Raw genomic sequence first — 19,530 nt, forward strand, 5'->3', positions numbered from 1 at the left:
GATAAAAAAGAGGGCTACGTATATTCTCTAAAAACAAAAACAAATTTGCGAAGAACAATGGGGTGCACACTTGCACAGAAGCAGTTCATGTATCTCACTGTAACAGGAACTTGCCAACAAACTAACAAAAGATACAAATAAAAGAACTGATCGGACTAAAAGAATGTTGCATAATAACAGACTGCCTTGTGATCGACCTGCCACATTTGTCCGGATAGGAAGCTTTAATTGTACCGTGTACCTGCCTTCAAACACCAGTCATAAACTTCTCTTTCGTACGAGATGTGTTACGCCATTTGTGGCCCTTAGTGAGCGGGTTAATGTTTACGCGTGATGGGCCCCGCAGAAATACAGGTACCTTTCCCCCAACTCTGAGCACTGGTTCGCACACTTGCATTTGAGCGCGATGGAGCGCACCATGCTTGCTCGTGACCGATTACGAGCGAACAAACTGGCACCATCTATCGGGCATCCCTGGAAACACTTCCAACCTGCGCATTTATTTCCCAAATTTGATGCACCATTCTTTCGCCGTGGGTTCAAAACTAATTATAATAATGATAGAATCGACCATTTCTTATAATGCGTAGGGTAGATTTCATCTTGCAAATACCGTAAAACCTTCAGGGAGGCCAATCCCACCTTTCCCCTCTCCACCTCCTTGGTGGTCATGACGATGACTCTGGTGTTGCCCTGCCACACCATGGACCAGAAGTCGCTGATGGTGTTCTGCAGGCAGCCCTGCGTTGCTATGTACGTCTTGTTGTGGCCATCAAGGGTGCTCTCGTCGTCCACCTGCACGATAAGGCATGCCTCGCTACCATCCGACGCTAAAAAGGGCAAAAGGCGCACAAAGAACGAAGACTGCACGAGGAACTAAATGGGACAAGTGGAGACCCTCAACCGAATGGTGCCGCGTGCATGGCCAATTTGCTTCGCGCGTGGCTCGCATGCAAAGGCACGAGGTTCAAACCCCACCGTCGAGACTCTTCTAGAAGTTTCTAGTAGAATCTCATAAAGCACCGCTTGTTCTTGTTCAAAGTGTTCTAGACTACACAGTCTGTAGCAGACTTTACATGAGTGCGACTTAGTCGCATCGAATCCAGTTGTCGCATTCAATGCGGTCATGTAAACGGCATAATGCGCTCGCGAAGTGCATCGCATTCAAGTCACTAGACAGACGTGGATTGAGACGGCGAATACGCATTCATTCAACCCATGTAAACAGAGGTCGCATCGCATTTTGAAACAGAGAGGATTATGGGAAGACGCTCTCTGGGGGAGCGAGTGGACGGCTGAGAACATGGCGGCGGCCAACTTTGTTGGCGGCTGCGGAGAGCGGTTCCGTGTGGTCGCCCGCAGTTTCTCCGGAGAAGAAACGCGAGCTTTTATTGCCAAAATAAATGAGCGAAATATCACCGAGCTGCTCGGAGAGGGCGACCCCTGTCCAAGTATCGCGAAATACGACTTGCGTGTCCAATGGAGTGTCTAGAGGCTTCGGCGCAAGCACGAACGACGCCGAGAGCTCCGAGCACAGCATGGTAGCGCAGAACAAGCAGCTGCTACCTCGGCGCTGTGCATGATTGCGCTGGAGCCTTTCGGCCTTGGGGTCCGGTCGCGGTTGGCAAGGTATGGCGAGGCGAAGCGCGGTGGCATCCTCAGAGCGGTTGGAAACAATCTTGCTCGCCAGGCTGTGCGCACGCACGTCGCCTCTGATCCAGAGTGGCCCAGCAACCCGACCCGGAGCCGAAAACTTTTGGGTGTTGATGTTTCGTCCGTCTCGTAACTCCTTGCACAACATCGAAGACAGTGGGCACGATCTTTACGAGCGCCGAAAGCATCGAAAGGCCTTCATGTGCGATGCACCGGAAAATGTGGTCACGTGGTGAGGCCAGCGCCGAAAACGCAGCTTTAACTTTCAGCTTTGACACAGCGTGGCGCCACCTTTGCGTAGGGCTTGTTGTGCACTCATGTAAACGTTGCCACGTTGGCTTCCTTCGGAGGACGATTGGAGTCGATGCGCTGAAGTCGTATTCATGTATATGCGGCTTGTATAGACGAAGCGGAGACAGGCAACATCGGGCAGTCAACCTTCCGAGGAAGTCGCGGGATGTGCGTCGTTATTTTTGGTTAGTTGCAGGCACATGTTCGCCTCATTAAACATTCGTTTTCAGTTTTGTGACAATATTCAACAACAAACAGACCAGCAACAACGATCAACTCAGTCATGGCCAATCGTCAAATGTAAAAAAAAAAGCCACCTCTTTGCTACGCAGATTGACCAAAGCTCGGCCGGTATGATGATCTCTGCCATCGTGGTGACTAGGCCTGAAGGTTTCAACGAGGACAGTGTTGCTAAGGCCATGTTCAATATTATCACATTATTTTCCGACAAGCCCTGGTTCACTCGTGAACTTTGAGATGGAAGGTCCCACACCAAGATCAGGGGGTAACATGTCCTTGTCTTGGATCCAACCAGTATTAGTGCCGATTAGGACCTTGGTTCTTTGTTCTGGAACCACTTGAGGCAAAAGTTATTTTTCTGCGTGCAAGCTCCAAATGTATTTGGTTTGATTCCTTTAAAAAAATGTGTGAATAAGCGGGCTAGAAGTTTTAGGTGAAATGGGTCTCAAATTAAAAGCCTATAGTCTGAGGAAAGTTTCCTATAGTTGCTGAACACTCGCGTCAAAGCTAAAGATAATGACGTAGTGCCACAACGGGGTAGATATCACAAAAAGTGGAATTTACGAGGCAGCCAGAAAATAATAAAATTTTCAGCCTTTCCACTCAGGTGAAGAAGGAAGGCAAGCGAAGCTGGTATCACTAGGATGTGTAAGATTCTGCCTAGAGGACGACGTCTAGGACGACTTTTTGGACGATCCCAAAGACGACGTCTAGAGGACGACATCTACGACGACCTCAAGGACGACATCTAGGACAATCTCGAGGACGACGCCTAGGATGACATCAGAAACGACCTCAAGGATGACGCCTAGGACGACCTCAAGGACGACGTCTAGGACGACCTCAAGGACGACATCTAGGACAATCTCGAGGACGACGCCTAGGATGACATCAGAAACGACCTCAAAGATGACGCCTAGGACGACCTCAAGGACGACGTCTAGGACGACCTCAAGGACGACTTCTAGAACGACCTCAAGGACGTCTAGGACGACCTTGAGGATGGCTTCTAGGACGACCTGTTGGACGACTTCTAGGACGACCTCAAGGACGACGCTTAGAGGACGTCGTCCTCGAAAATGACTTCTAGGACGACGCCTTAAGAAAATGAAAACCGAAGTGGAAAGGCTCAAAAGGTTGCCACCATCTATGAGCGACGGCAACAACCGACAACCAGCAAGCCGGTTGTCTGGTTACCGCCCTCGCTCATTGATGGCGGTAGCTGTCCAGAGTTTTGTGTCTACATTCGTTTGCCCGCTGACACGACACTGGGGAAACTAGCTCTTAACAGCTCCACTGTAAAAATGAGCCCCTAAACCCTGCGCTGCAAGCAGAGAGGTTGGTATGCAGTGTTAAAACTTTCCAATACGTTTGAATGAAAACGGAGGAGAGGCTAGCACAGGCGATAACCAAAGATCCTTCTGACAGGGCCCCAGTTTTATATGTAACAACGGCACAATTAATCTGTTATACGCAAACAGAGGGGCCCACCTTTATGTAGTTTGCATTGATGTAGTCCGAAAAAGGGACGTCAGGATCGACGTCTTTGAGCTTGACCCTTGTCATGTCGACTGAAAAAAGAAAAAGTGAGAATGCACATTATTGTAACTTAACACATGTTCCAGATGCAGAGATCAACGGATTAATTTAACCAGAGTCACCGTAGTATGGTTTGCCACATTTTTGTCTCAGCTTCACAGTTTTGTTGTCATATGTGCATGCAGCTTTTGAAGCATGTGCCACCAGGGCTGGACCTACATCATCAAGCACCCTGGCCGAACTCCGGCCGTGGTGACCCCCCCCCCCCCCCCCCTTTTATACACCCCTATCTACTAGGTATGACATCCATTGTTAGTAAACGTGCTGGTAGTGGACCAAAATGAGTGTTTTGTCAGATGAGAACCGCATTCTAAAAACGAACGGCGATCGAACATATAGCTTCGAGTTGGGCACAGTGTTCAAATAAATCAAAGAGGGGATGTTTGCGGTTCCCTCCTTTTTATGGTGGCCCGGGCAATCGCCCAGGTCGCCCACCCCTAGGGCTGGCCCTGCGTGCCAACATGCTTCCACCTCATTCAGATGTAAATTCAGAAATTTGGGTAGTGAACAATATAGTATGGAAATTAGAGTACAGGCGACCCTTGATTCAACGAAACCTGATTTTACGAATTTCCCGATTTAATGAACAAATTCAGATTCCCCGTGCAGCCTTGCGCAAGGTCTCCCTTCCTCGATTTTACGAAGTTCCTTATTTAACGAAATAATTAGCGGGTCCAGGTGACTTCGTTAAATCGAGGTTCAACTGTACTGTAACTAGTATCAATAAAATCACCTCTTCACATTGCTTTCAGATGCAGCGTCAATTGCAATTTAAATGCAAGTGCATTTTCTTTAAAAAAAAAGTTTTTTTTGCAGTGTTTTTATTACAAAGTGTTTCTGAGCGCTGTTCGGGCGTTAAGAAATTCATCGAAATAGGCCGTTAAATTGAGTGCGATTGAACTTTTTAAACAGGTGTCTTTAGGTGGTGCATTTATCACACTCAAATTTTGTGAGCAGTTTTCTGGGAAATAATGCAAGAAAATTAAAACTTTTTTTCCTATGCGCAAGAGGAAAACAGAAGCAAACCTTTGGGTCGGAAACTTGAAAGCTTCTTAGAGATGAATACCCTAAAGCAGATACAGCAGATTTGAGCTTGCGTGTGTGGTTTGGTATGCAAGAAGCAGAGTCAATCAAACAGTTTGCTTCTGTTTTCCTGTCCCGCATAAACCAAAAAAAAAAAAAAATGTTTTTTTTTTTTTTTTTTTTTAAATTTGTTTTTACAAAATGTATAATAAATGCACCCCCTAAAGGCACTCTTGAGAAAAGTTTCATTGCACTCCGTTCATTGGCTCATGTATGAAAGCTTTTTTACACCCGAATAGCGCTTGAGAAAACCCTCCATATGACACCTTTTGTGTAAGACACCTTCTGCAACACACCGAATACATGCCAAATTAGGGGCATCATTAAAAATGCAAATAAACATAATTGATTCCTAAGAGCAACAAGGAGGGCTGGCTAGTATTGTCGACACTTGTTGGAACACGCCTGTGAACTGTCAACGTTGGGATGAACCTACATGGCAAGATGTTCTTGTAGCGGTTCTTGGCTCGGTTCTCGGGCCTCTGTCCGTCCTTTCTGCTGAACAGGTGCTTGCACTCCTGTTGCTGCAGGTGCTGTTCCATGCAAGGCATAGAGAACACATTCAGGTTTCTTCCAGAGGCAAACCTCCGAAGGTTCAGAAATAAAATAAAACACGCAACATGAAGGCTGCAACGTCGGGCAAAGACAGGACACTGAGCGAGATAAGATTAATAATGACCAAAGTCAATACTCGTCTGTTAAAAAATTTTAAACTAGCAGAATACTCTAAAATAAGACCCTATTCCTTCAGAGCTTATTTTATTGGGAAAGCTAGGTTTAGTTTTCTGAAATTACACTTTTTAGAGAACAAAATATTTCCCAAAAATATACTCGAGCAAAGTAAACAACTTAATATTTGCGAGTACCCAATTTCTGCAAATTTCGCGACTTGCATAATATTGGGGAAATATGAACACGTGAATATATCGCCCTATGGTAAAAAAATATGTAGCACATCCCCACGAATTGCAAAATTTTGTGCCCGCAAAATATTTTTGAAACCCACACTTGGTTAAATTTGCAAATTATTGAGCCCGTGAAAATAAAGTCGCTTATTGTAATCCAGAACCTTGTTCTTAAGGAAAACATTCCAATTAGAACGAAACAAGAGCAGAGAGAGACAGCTGGCTTTTTGAAGTGCCGTGCAATTTGTAAGTTTAAAAGAAAACATGTAGTTGCCTTCTCCACCCACTGCCCACGCGAGGGAGTGTAGGAGGGGAGAAACGGAGGGGGCGCACCTCAAACTCCTCCCAGAAGCCGGCCTTGCCGCTGTTCTGGCCGTTCTCCTTGGAGAGCTGCTTGACCCGGTTCTCGATGGTCGAGGCCTTGATGCGGGTGGCGTTGAAGGGCTGCTTGAGGTGCACCACCGTGCCTGTCGTCTCTACCATCGGGTTCTTGCGGTAGAAGTCCACCAGGTCGCTCAAGCTGTCAAACTTCTCCCCCCCGCAAGCGTCGAACTTGCCCTCCTGCGCAGATGAGGGAAGACGTCTTAATGTTGAGCTAGGCTTTATTTTGCTTCTACCCTTTGAATAGTTTTGGACGAGCCTAGCTCTTCCGCCTAGAGCAGTGCCCAAACCATATAGGATGAGTGTAGCTCGTCCGCACACCCTTGCTCGCCACTTGGCTGTTTTGGACGACCCAGGCTCGTTCAGACCTTAGTTTGCGGCACTGCCGAGAGATGGCAGTATGTGCACAGTACATTTTTTTTACCGTACATGCTTTTAAAAACGGCGACCGGTGGTGGAGGCACGTGCGGCCCGGGCATAACGTGTAAAAGCAATCAAATAAAAGCAGTTTGAACTCAAAAGCTGCCAGACATAAAAAAAAGAAAAGAAGCAGCGAAGGGATTAAAGGAACTTTAAAGTCTGTCTGACATCACAAATTGACACCAAACAACACAGAATCTGCGAGGAAACAAGCCCCCCCCCCCTCCCCCCCCCCCCAAAAAAAAACCCAAATTCAAAGACAAATAATTTATAAACCCTGAAAACATGGAACCTGACATGCAACACATTCTGCATTTAAAGGGACACTGACAGGGTATTTATGCTCGGCAATATTTTTATTTGAACCTGGCTTATAAGAGCCCAACTATACAGAACACAATTTGAGGCTCGAAATTAGTTTTTCTTTCCACCCGATAACAACCGGTAGAAAATTAACCAGTTTCAGTTGCGCTCACTCTCTCTCTTTTTCATTTTCACGTGGCATTCTAACTATGTGTACCAAATATACTCAAAGCTGTGGGTCATGTAAGGCACAGATTCAATATTAAAAATAGTAAAAAATACAAACCCCATTTTCGTGGCCTCCAAAAAACTGCAAATATGTTAAAAGAAAAAAATGTAGCAGAGATCACAGGAAGTACATATCAGGGTCGGGTGTATCCATGTGATTTCCGGCCATGAAGCTCTGTGCTCGTGTTTCAGTTTTGAGCAGTTAATTTTTTTTGGCTTTAGTAAAAATATGTGCGACCCTGTAGCAAAAGATTGATTGCGTGGTCAGGCACCATATTAAATGGCCTGGAAAAAATAAAAAAAATATTTTTTGAAGGTGTCAGTTGTCAGTGTCCCTTTAAAGATTGCAGGTCATTTTCGCGGCAATGCCGCTCCCCAGCTCTGCATGCTGGAAGGAAGTAAAAAATGAAGGTACCCCCCCTTCCTCCAAAGTGTGTGGCGGCGTAAAGCGGACGGAGGAAAAGGGCAGACCTGGCAGCGCACGATGAAGTGGGTCACTTTGTCCTCGGTGCGGACAGACAGCACGTAGTCCCCCGGCTTGCTGCGGCTCTCCCTCACCAGGAAGCTGCCGTTTTTCCCCTTCTCCATGAGGAGCTTCTCGGCCTCCTTGGCCACCAGGGGCCCGTGGAACCACCTGGGGAAAGAACAACCCGCACCCCCTCAGCACGCCGTCGGACCTCCGAGGGCCATGCAAGGACCAACGCATTTCGAGAGAACCAATCCATTGAGGCTGGTTCACACACTTGCGTCTGCCTACGACCAAGTCCTTGTGATCTCTTACGACGAGAGAACATACTGGCATTCGGGCACCATCTTTAGGAGGCCCTGGAACTGCATCTCACTAGAGCGAATGTTTTGCACAATTTGCGAGAACAAATGCACATACTATGAGAAATGTTTGTAACATCGTCAAGTTTTTCAAGCCTAAAAAGAAATATGACGTGCAAAGAAAAAACGGAAATGTACAGAAATTGCGCGTGTTCCACGGCAACCCTACAGATGACGCCGGTGTGAACTCCTGTCGTAAGAGATTGCAAGAGGTTGCAAGGTGCTCATTCGTAAACCGTCGCGAGCGTGTGGACCTGCCCTTAGTACACAAAAACTAACGCCATATTTTCCAGTGCACAAGTCGCAGTTTCGTTCCAAAATTTTCGTCAGTGCGTTTTATGCGACGGTATAACTTATACAAAAGTTCTTAACAAGTAGGAACCTTAACTGTGTAAATTTGCCGCGGTGAGAATATTAACTGGCTCCCGCTTCTGCATATGTCGCAATCAGGATACATATGTGCAAGCTTATCGAAGCAGTTTCGCCATGCCGACCCTACAAATAAACAAGTGTAACTGACACAAAGGCACGCCTTCACTGACAATTCTTTTTTTGTGTGTGTGAAAACAGCTGCTTATAGAGAGGCGCGACTTATAGACAGAAAAATATGGTACAGTCCGAAATTCCCCGCAATTCTTAGCTATTATTGACTAGAATTCTCACCCTGAAATAGTCATACTCGAAACTAACAAGTCTAAATTTGGTGATCTTTGCAAGACATGCCTCATGAGTTTTTTTACTTTCTAATCCAAATATTTATTATATCTCACTTATTGCTTTTCGTTTTGTTTACTGGTTTCTTTTATACTACCTGTACATGTATTTTGTTCATAATTTAACCAAACTGTTATTTGGCAACCTTCACTGTTAATATTTTGTAAACAAAATTAACAGGAAAAAGCCTACCCCGCTTTCACAGAAAACTGAGTTCATATAGACATGGGCGCTTGTCCGATCAAATCGGGCACTTATTTTATGGCAGATCCTCCTCCTCCTCCTCCTCCTCCTCCTCCTCCTCCTCCTCCTCCTCCTCCTCCTCCTCCTCCTCCTCCCCCCCCCCCATTTTATGTAATGTGCTTGATTGAAGTGCCTTTGAGGATTAATAAACTGCCCTGAATTGAATAAGCCTACCACTTTAAAGGACACATGCAAAGGAAAAATACATTCTTTTTAAACAGCCTGGTTGGGAAAAGTAAGACAAAATGAATTTACAACGAAAAATAAAAATTTAGAGCTATATTTCCGGCACTATATGAATTTGTAGGTGGCGCCCGCGGGGTCCGCGGAAAACTGGCCGCTATTTGTCACGTGGTACTTACGCTCTTTCGGAAGCTTCTTATGGTCTCTAAATATTAGTTATTCATCATTGTTTCAAGTGCAACAAAAAACAAAGATTAATAAGTAACTTTTAGAGCCCAAAGGAAGCTCCTGAAAAAGCGCAAGCAGACGTGATAGACCTGTGCGCCGGTCAGATGACGGCGGCGGTGCCCCGAAGCAGACGAACTGGCGTGGTGCCAGCGGCGTCACTTTGAGGCGGCAGCAGCGCCGCACGACGGCGCACAAGTGTACCACGTGACCCGCGGGCGCAGACTACGAAGTCATTTTGCGCCGCAAATATAGCTCTAAAATGTTTTTTTCTTCGTTGTAAATTTGTTTCATAGCATTCTTTTTCCATCTAGGCTGTTTTAAAAAAATATTTTTTTCTTTTGCATGTGTCCTTTAAAGGAATACTACAACGAAATTTTAGCCCTCATTTTTTGGTCTATATGTGTTCAAAGGAGCAGTATCACATCAAACATACCAATATCTTGTTAAAAAATGCACGAAAGGGAATTTTAAAACGAATTAAATGATTAGCAAAGAGCACCTGGTGGATGTCGCTAACGCCTCGCTTGTAATGCCCGTCTAGGAACCTTGACAGCTAGTGACGGTGAGTGTCTCGCCTCCGGCCATGACAAGAGAAGAGGGGAAGGAGGAACTCCCCTCTTCCCGAAAATGCCTTTTGTGTGTCGCAGAAGTCGCTACTGTCCCCCTACAAGATTATAGAAGATTAACCCGTCACTCAAAATTCGTACAAAAGCAGCCGCTTCGGTGGCTGGAACGACTAGGCCATCCTCTCGACGTCAGCCTCGCCGTAACTTTGCTTGTCCCGAGACGACCTACGTCACGATTGCGTTGGATGTCACGTGGTCTCCGCTGGGCCTTCTCTGAGCGCTTGCCAGAGTGGGCCGTTTATAACGAAAAATACAGCCACCAGGCTTAAAATACAAACGTGCGATTGTCATTTACGGATATTGTGGATCATATTCAACCCATTTTTGAACACGACGGGAATATTTAAAATTTCGTTGAAGTATCCCTTTAAGTTATAGAGAGTAGAAAAAGCGGACAAGAAAATGCATGAAGGAAGAATGCAAGGGAAATCAGTTTGAGCAATACAGGTCATGAAAACAGCACATAAGAAAGGAACAGGTATATTTGATAATTCACGGGAAACTCTTTACTGTGTGAGGTGAGAATGCAAGCAAGGACAGAGACATATAAGGCTAGATTTCAATAGATAAACACATCATGTGCCGTATGCCATCCCATAGCGAAAGCAAAACACTAAAAAACGTGGTTTTGAAGTGAGCGCACGGGGCTTTGTCCTGCCTTCCCTGATTGTGTAACGGATTTGATGGGGGAATTGTGTTTTGCTGGTGTGGATGGATGAATGGAGGAAGAAAGAACTACAATCACAAGAAGGAGGTTAGAAGATTGGTGGAAAAGGTCTAGAGAAGTGTGATAATACACAAAATTAGGGGGGTTGGACAATTTAATGAGAAACAAAATTTATAAGAAAATTTATAACTTGAAAGGGGAGGGTGCGTAAATGTTTTCAGGCTAGGTGGCGCAAGCTATTGCCTGACACAAAGGGTATAGCGTATAGCTAGGGCTCCGTGTTTTCGGGTAAATCCAAAAAATTCCGAAAAACACCCGCCGGTAAAATTTTTGTCAATTCGGATTTATCCGATAAACTCCGAATTGTTATGTGCCCTTGCCTTGCCCCCCCCCCCCCCCCCCCCCCCCAGCACAGGAATCTCTTGAAAAAAGAAGGAAAAAACTATGGCTAAAATTATTTCATAACATTTACCACTGCAGAATTAGTATACCGCGCGAAAACTACATTTTCCCCCCGGATTATATCTCTCATCGTGTCGATCACGAACGAAAGGTATGTGAATATAAGTGTAACATAAACCAGTTTTAAATCTTCTTTTTTCCCCAAATCTATTAGCGAATGGAATCAATTGCCTTCGGAGGTTGTTGACATTTTGGACAATGACGCTTTCTCTGCCGCATTGTGAGAAGTGTGTCCTTTTTTGTTTCCCGTGTACTGGGTATGCATGTGCGCGTTCTGTTATGCTCCTAGGTATTGCTTAAATGTATCACATTAATGAAAATTTCCTCCCCGCTGTAATGCCACCCTGGCGCTGTGGGAAACTGAATAAATAAAAGGAAACAGGTGATTATATCATTCCTGTCACGACAAAAGCCACTCTTTTGGTTTCCAGTTTGGGCCATGGGATTTAGAGAAAGGAGATGGTATGTTTCTGGGGATAACAGCGAAAGCTATGGGTCATAGAGATTGTATAAAATAGGGAAGAGGGGCAGTTGAAACCTCTCTATTACATCCTTAACCCCTCCACCTCGCGCGGCCGTGGGATAGATTGATGGTATGACTACGGAGCTTCCTTGCGGCTACCTCCGGCAGTTTATTGATTTTAAGGTATCGACGTTTATCGAAGCCACACTTGTGTGCGACTTTTGTCGTGGGACAAATTAGTATTGCCAATAACACCAACGCCAAATTCAACCGATGAAATCTTAATTGATACAAGTGCGTTTTATTTTTTATCTGGCATACGTTTGCATCCGGTTATTATTTACTATTTTTTAATATGAAACACTGCGAAAGTAATCTCTGAATTTCGGAGAAGGGGGATTTCCGAAAATAAACTCCGATAAACACCGAATTTTTGCTAAAAAATAAACTCCGAATCTGAATTTCACGAAAAATAAACTCCGAAAACATGGAGCCCTACGTATAGCCAGTACCATTTATTTATCTATCTATCCAGCCATTCATTTATCCAGGAGCGAAAGCCCATTGAAAACCCCAGTTCGGACCATACAACAACCTCATGCTTTACCAACGAATGATGATAGAATCTCTGAATGTGGTTGCTCCGGGAAGAAGAGGAGACTAAGAACGGTGCACACCTCTCGGTGGTGGGGTCGGCGCAGATGAGTGGGTACTTGAGCTCGATGATCTCTCCGTTGCGCTCCTTTAGCTGGTCCTGGTTCTCCATGTAGTACTGCACCAGTTCTGCCAGGGTGGCAAAGTTCTCCCCGCCATACAAGTCGTAGTAGTCGCCTGTGTTGCGGATCTTGATGTGCGTCACCACGCCGTTTCTCCTGGGGGAGGGAGGAAAAAAGACAAGAAACTTATACTGAGAGGCTGATCTGCCTTTTATACCTGCCCATAGTGCTTTTTCAATACTGCGGAGGGGAGGATGAGTTGGTGTAGTACGACCAATCTGATTACACGACTGTATGTCGGTCATAATCCAGTCCCTATCAAAAGAGGGGTGCACAGAAAAACAAAGCAGCGCCTGAAAAATTTGCTTTCATTCTTCAAAAGCACAGTTTGTAGGTTGAATTCAGAGCAACATCTCCATCTTACCTGTCAGACCTGAACCGTTTCTCTTTACTTACACTTTGTGCTGGTTTTGCACAACCTTCAACACTTGTTTATGAAGCTAAGAATGTAATCAATAATAATAATAACAATAATAAATGTCTTTAATTTGCCAACAGTTTACGGTTGGAAGGAGAAAAAGGAAAGAAAGCTGTAACACAGCTTAACTAGTCCCGAATCACCTAAATTACAGTTCAGATGAAGGCATCAAAATTATTTACATACGATTAGAAAATAAACGAAAACATGAAGAGATCCTTTCCACGAGAGAAAATTTTATTAGTGTCATTATATAATGCCAATTCGATTTGAACAGACTAGAACATGAGCAGACAAAACGTGGCAAAAAAAATAACTTCAACCCCCCAAATTTAACTTTTTCTTCTATTCGTTTTGGTTTGAGATGAGTATAATCAACACTTATCTTCTATTAGGTTTGGTTTGAGATGAGTATAATTAAGCTGCTCCCAGACACATTGCGAAGTTCTATATTTTCCTTACTGAACTTATTCAGTGTAGTCGGAAGGGTGTATGATGTAGTGCATTGTCCGTAATTAGGTAGATCTAAAAAATGGTACTTCCCATGGTTCTACAGTTCGCGTTGGATATGCATATACCCTTTTCGTTAGGTTTGCCAAGTCTTCGAGATAATGTTGAGATTGATTTTTTTCTACCATATATTTCGAACATAAACAATATTTGTATAAATCAAAAATTTTCATTACTTTAAGTCGATTGAAACCAATGTTCATTGGATAATCCAGTGTAACACGAGAAATGCTTCTTAACTTTTTTTTTTTAATATAAAGATCTTTTGAAGATTGGTATATGTAGTGGTTCCCCATATAATATGGCCATAATTTACATGCGAGTAAAATAATGAATTATATAGTAATAGCTTCGGTTTAAGAGGCAAGATGTGTTTATGATGATATAAAATACCAACAATGCTTGGTAACTAAAAAGTTTTAAACACAAGTACAATTTTAATTTTCGAAGAATTAAAAATTTTTTTTTGGTAATGAGACATTTATTTCTGGGCTGAAATAAGGCTGCTTTTGTCTTATTGGCATTTATTTGTGGAGCATTACATTTACTCCAAGTATCAATTTGTATTTCCTTGGCTACACGTATAAGCTCTGTGGCGTCTTCTCCAGTAAAAAAATAAACTAGCATCATCAGCATAGATAAAAAAATCCGTTGTTGAACTTACCTACACTTGCCATGTCATTTACATAGATACTCCATAATAAAGGCTCCAAAATACTCCCTTATGGGAACTCCGGATTTAACCGGTTTTATTTCAGATGACTGACCATTTATATCTACATATTGTCTGCGGGAAGACAAATCTTAATTTAAAAGAAGTGACACTTGGCCACGAAATCCATACTCATTTAATTTCCTAATTAGCAAATTATAATCCAGGGAGTCAAATGCTTTAGTGAAGTCGACGTATAAACCGAGAGTAAGTTTTTTATTCTTAAATTTTTTTTCAAGTATATGTTCTTTTTCGGCTAAAAGAGAGTTCGGTGGGGCAATGTTTACGGAAACCAAACTGACATGAGCCCAGTAGGTTGTGTTTATCCGCAAATGTTGTCATTCTAAGGAGCATAATTTTTTCTACACCCGATAGGATTGAAGCAGGTCGGTAATTACCTAGGTCATTTTCATCACCCTTTTTATATATGACTTACTTTAGCTAATTGCCTTCGACAGGGAAGTACTCCGGCTAGCAAGCATAGATTAAAGATGTGCGTTAAGCAAGGAGAAATAAGATCAATGACATGCTTAACCGGCGTTATCTGTAATCCATCGGAGTCACTACTGTTACTATTTTTAAACGCATTAAAGACAGATATGACATCTGTATCAATGATAAGCGTAAGAAACAATGGTGCATCGTTTTTAATATTTATACACTTGCACGCATCTGACTCTGGACTTTCTTTGACGAGGTTAACAAAATAATTATTAAATGGATTCGCCAATGCTCGACCTGATAACTCCTGACCCAATGTCAATAAGAATAACATAACAAATTAAAGTGTGTCACATACTCCAGTACATAAGTTAAATTCCCAAAAAGGCTTACCAATAAAAACCTTTTGGCACGTACGACGCACGAGTCATTAGCCCACATATGTAACAGAAGCCAGCCCTCGAAATCAATTGATACGAAATAAAAAATTGCCACATCCGCAGTGCATTAAAAGAGCACAAAGGAATATCAAGACAGGTATGCGACCACAAAAGAGAAGCATCACGCAAAAGAATAACAAATCATTCACACCAGGGGATCGAGTACTATGGCAGGCAACTAGCCTTTCACAGCTCATTCTTGGCTAGCATTTTATGACAAGAATTAAGTTGTTCCCCTGTACATTTCTTCAGATTCAGAACCACAGCCAGGGTGTCTAGCAAATTATTATTTTGAAATTCCCCGACTTTTCCAGGTTTTCCCTGACAATTTCAGGTAAAATTCCCTGACCACTGGGAAGGCGGTTAATATATAAAACCAGTACAGCACAAGGCATTAAGCATGGTGAGGATCATTTTGCATGGGCACTTGCATATTCCGAAATTTTCGGGTTCGTCCAGTCCGGATTAAGCGAGCACTTTCTTGCCGCCGACTTTGTCAGTGAAGAAGCCACTTCTGGAAACACGATGACACGACGCTCAACCACACACGTCAATAACCGAATGGCAGCATGGCCACCAGATGCACACTTTTGGATACTTTCGGCTTAAGGCTTGGATTGGGGTCTGCAGCTTTCCCATTTTGCTACTAAATCTAGTAGCTCTAACTGGATCTAGTTTAATGTCACACTGTCAATCCAATCCAAGGCTTGGACTGGATTTGACGGCTGTTCCCTTTCCATCGGGTAGAACACTCTACATTGGGTGAGCAGAGCCCGCGCTCTGCTCTAAGCAGAATTTATTGCCTATTTTTGTGCCCCGAAGTTCTCAAGCCTTTGCTCAGGGCAATCGATGGCGTTTCCGGCTCATTTTCTCTGACTGGGCTCGCTTTTTGACAATTTCCTTGGCAATTCCCCAATTTTTCCCGGTAATTAATATTTCCCTGATAATTCCCGGTTTTCCCAGTCGCTAGACACCCTGACAGCTAAATATCCTTGGGTCAAGGTTAGCTCACATGGACAGACATGTTGTTCAAGCCACTTCCACTGACAACTCTCTCTTGCACATTATATATAAAGAAAGCAGAGAGAGACATTTTCTGCAGATAGATAACAACACAATAAAAAGATTGGCAGAAAAGACAGCAGCACCAAATCAATATATGCTGCGGTACATAACTTCCAGAATGCAAACTGCCAACATTTCAGGCAAAAACAGTGCTCATTGCTAAGGTGGTCATGACGCTTTCCTGAACCAATTCCTCATGCATGACACGTTACCAACTTGTTCCAAAAACACAGATTAAGCATTGCCTAGGTGGCACAGCACATTCCACTTAGGCAGCTCAAGCATTTTCGCTTCCATCTCAAAATTCTTGTTCCTGCCACTGTAAATGAGATGTAACAACCCCGAGCCCCCAATGCATTTCCCATATGAATTCTTCAATTTGGGTACGAAGCCTGCACAAAAATGAATGGTTTGAACATAACTGCAGTACACTGAAGTGCTGTTGCCCAAACAAAGCGAGTGGAAACAACATAAAATTAGAACAAATAAAAATAAGCAATATAGGGCTTGAGACAATACAGGAATATAAAATGCCAACAGGGATTTGAAAGCAAATTTATAAAAAAATACTCCTCGCTTTTCTGTTCCATCTGGATGTTGCAGCACAGCACCAGCTGCATTTTCAAGCACCCACACAAAAAAAGGAGAATTAAACAAAAACATGAACATTTGGTAAGACAAGGTATAAAACAAACCAGCCAGCTTTTCCACCCTACTCTATGTAGCAGCACAAAAGTCGTAAGTGCAAGCCTACAGCTTGCACTTGTTTACGTTAAAAAAGAAGATTGTACAATATAGAAAAGCTTTTATTAAAGAAAAAAAGAAAAACGAAAAGAAAAATATACTGTAAAACATTGCGGAAGTGCCCACTGTATCCAAAAATTTTTAATTCTTCAAATGATACATTAAGTAGCCGATTTGACCAGACGGGCGCCCATGACTAGATTAATCCAGTTTTCAGTGAAAGTGGGGTGGGTGCTCCCACGGTATTTTGCAATAAATGTTTTAAATAAAAAAAAATAAAAAAGCTAGTAATTTAAGATGTCTGTGCGCTCATATAAACTAATAATAAAAAAATAAACAGCATAAATTTGTTTACTTAATTGCAGGCCGAGCGGGCAAACATTTTCCAGACTGTTTTACGTGCCAGCCCAAGAAATTAAGCCAACAGACAATACCTGACAGAAAGGGTGAAGTCTCCCTTCTTGGACTTGCTGGGTCGGGCGAGGAAGCTACCGTCGCAGCCCTGGTCCAACAGGATCTGCTCAGCCTCCAGCCCGGACAGGTTTGGGTGGAACCACCTGCCATGGCTGCTTGGGAAACGAAGGGAGGCGACACCTTAGCATACGCATCTAAGGGCAGAGCCCGCACGAAACTGCATCACTTAACAGATCCTTTAAAAAAAAAACAAATCACCCTTCAGACGTTTTGTCAATAGACCCTTTTCAAAAGTCAGAGTCCTCTTGTGGCAGTCTAAAAAGCTCCAGTATTGCCGCTCTAATGGCGGTGACAGGAGATTAAGCGCGGCTAAATCAAGCACCCTCGATTTCGTGCATCGAAGGTGACTTGAAACGACCAACATCTTTTCCTTTTTCTGCTCTATGCTTTCGAAGACGTTCGATTTTTCTGGTGTGGAGAAACAGTGTAGTTCCGCCATTAGAGCGTCGGGTCTGGCTCTGCCCAAGGTGGGTAGACTGACTTTTAAAAGGGGTCTATTGCTAAGAACGTGCGATAACACTAACACATGGTTCCTACCCTTCTACACTGTGAAGGGGGGAGTGTTAGTGCAACAACATTAAGGTCAAAGAAGCACCACGACGTCAAAGTAAGAGCTGCACTCTGTTTACGACATCCTCGCCCATGGCCTGGCTAAGGTTTGACCAACATGAGGTTGTACTGGATTCTCATATAAAGTCGTCACTTTAAGAACAAGCGAATAGGGCTGCCTGCCCCATTCTCTCGTAGACTTCAGGGTTCGATGGTATGCAGCTGCAGATGTGTGCTGCCATCAGCGAGAAGCCATCGACCCTAGACTAACCTCTTTCACAAAGGCCTACTTCATAGACCACATGAAGAAAGGTGAGAGCTGCAATGCCAAATTTGTCAGAGCTATGTTTTGATTTGGGGTGATTATGAGCTCATTTCATTGCAGTCGGCAGCTGGTTGCCGATTTGAGCAAAAAGTAATGGTGATGAGTTTAACGTGTTAATACACACTTGGGTTAAAAAAAAAGCCTGAACTTAGGGAAGGGAAGAACTTAGGGAAGACAAGTTTTTTCCCCAAGTTCAAGGTGTATTTTTCCAAATGAGCAAAAATATTTGAATTGACAGCCAGACTTTGGGGATATGCGGGTGGGTGGGCAAAGAGCTCAGTCGACCATGCGACAAAGCACGTGAATATCGCAACCAAGAACTAGAGCCGACCTACATTCACCAATGAGCACGCACTACAAGCTAATCAGGTGGTCAATTGTGGCGGTTATCGTTGAACATTGTAACTTTCCAGTCATTTCTACCTCAATGTCGTTAATACAAGTTATTATTTTTAAAAGTATGGGCCTCTAAAAAACCAACAAAAACGTTTAATTGTAAGAGCCACCTTTAACTCTCATGTTAACCGCTATCAGGCGGACCATGGTTATTCCGGGTGCAGGCAGTCTTCCGTCTGCGATGATTTTGTTCATAAAACACGATGAAGTAATTCAAAATATTCAAGAATTGTGTGACGCCAATTAGAGTTCGCAGAAGTTGCTTTAACACTACTGCCGCGTCGAGTGCAACCTACAAGATGCACTACTGGCACCGCCACGAGCGAGACCTTTAAACCAGTTTAAACAGCCGCCGAAACTACAGCTGGCGTATCTCTTCGGCAATGCCGACAGAAAAAATACAAAATACATTCAAATGTCCACCGTAACCAGCCTGGATTAATCATTTCTGCTTCAAAATACGAAACGCCAGCGCAGGTATAAGTCTGAATGGGTGGTCTAACCCCCCGCCAGCGTAGCGTGCATTCCTCGACAAGTCACTTACTACTTACGTCCCGCAAATTTTGTAAAGAAACAAAGTGTCTTTGCCAAGTCTGTCGTCATTAAGAATGCTTGCGGAGTTTAACTTCCACGCAGCCATGAATGCTGCCGAGATTTCTCCCGAGACGCAGGGTTTCAAAAGAAATGGGACCGCACGGAGTTCCTCTGAATGGTATACACCCTTGCGCTACACTTCTAAGACGGTGGTCCCGCGAAGAAACAGGCACCGTATTTACCTTCGTGCTGACATTTTTTTTCTATTGTTCCCAGGGGTCGAAAATGCTGTGTGGGATCTTCGCTGGGGCTCGAACTAAGGACAATTTGTTCTTCGTGGCGAAAGGCATCATTTGCCCAACCGTCTAATGGCGATCATTTTGTTTTCTGGGTTGTGCGTACGACGCGCCACCTACGGGACCCGTTGCATACACTTTCGCAAAAGATTTATTATTTGGAATCGCGGTAAATCTGTAAAGCTAAAGGCACAAATAAAAAATATGCAGTACGCTCTCAACGCGGCATCAAATTGCTGTTTCATGACACCCCAGATACGCCAGTGCACAGGGAATCGCGGAAAACTGCCTTGGCCGCGATTCGCATGCCGAGCAGCTGAGCGCTGTCGTCTG

At 43.8% G+C, this 19,530-nt stretch overlaps 1 protein-coding gene across 2 annotated transcripts in view; it reads right to left on the reverse strand.

Annotated features, from left to right (window-relative positions):
- LOC8040335 (tyrosine-protein phosphatase non-receptor type 11) overlaps window positions 1–19,297 on the reverse strand; it is a 34,072-nt gene extending 14,775 nt beyond the window's left edge. The window contains exons 1-8 of one of the 2 annotated variants that reach the window (XM_029974727.3): window positions 19,144–19,297; window positions 17,058–17,189; window positions 12,195–12,389; window positions 7,575–7,737; window positions 6,105–6,332; window positions 5,303–5,399; window positions 3,676–3,755; window positions 643–795 (exon numbers count right to left, since the gene is read on the reverse strand). In XM_029974727.3, coding sequence (XP_029830587.1) covers window positions 643–795; window positions 3,676–3,755; window positions 5,303–5,399; window positions 6,105–6,332; window positions 7,575–7,737; window positions 12,195–12,389; window positions 17,058–17,189; window positions 19,144–19,157 — 1,062 coding nt within the window. In that variant the 5' untranslated portion in view covers window positions 19,158–19,297. Of the gene's footprint in view, window positions 1–642; window positions 796–3,675; window positions 3,756–5,302; window positions 5,400–6,104; window positions 6,333–7,574; window positions 7,738–12,194; window positions 12,390–17,057; window positions 17,193–19,143 lie in introns of both variants that reach the window. The other variant, XM_029974726.4, reaches the window with a different exon arrangement.
- Between the last annotated feature and the right edge of the window lie 233 nt (window positions 19,298–19,530).

This window comes from Ixodes scapularis, unplaced genomic scaffold (assembly GCF_016920785.2).
Source record: "Ixodes scapularis isolate PalLabHiFi unplaced genomic scaffold, ASM1692078v2 PGA_scaffold1__304_contigs__length_218370807, whole genome shotgun sequence".
NCBI lineage: Eukaryota > Metazoa > Arthropoda > Arachnida > Ixodida > Ixodidae > Ixodes > Ixodes scapularis.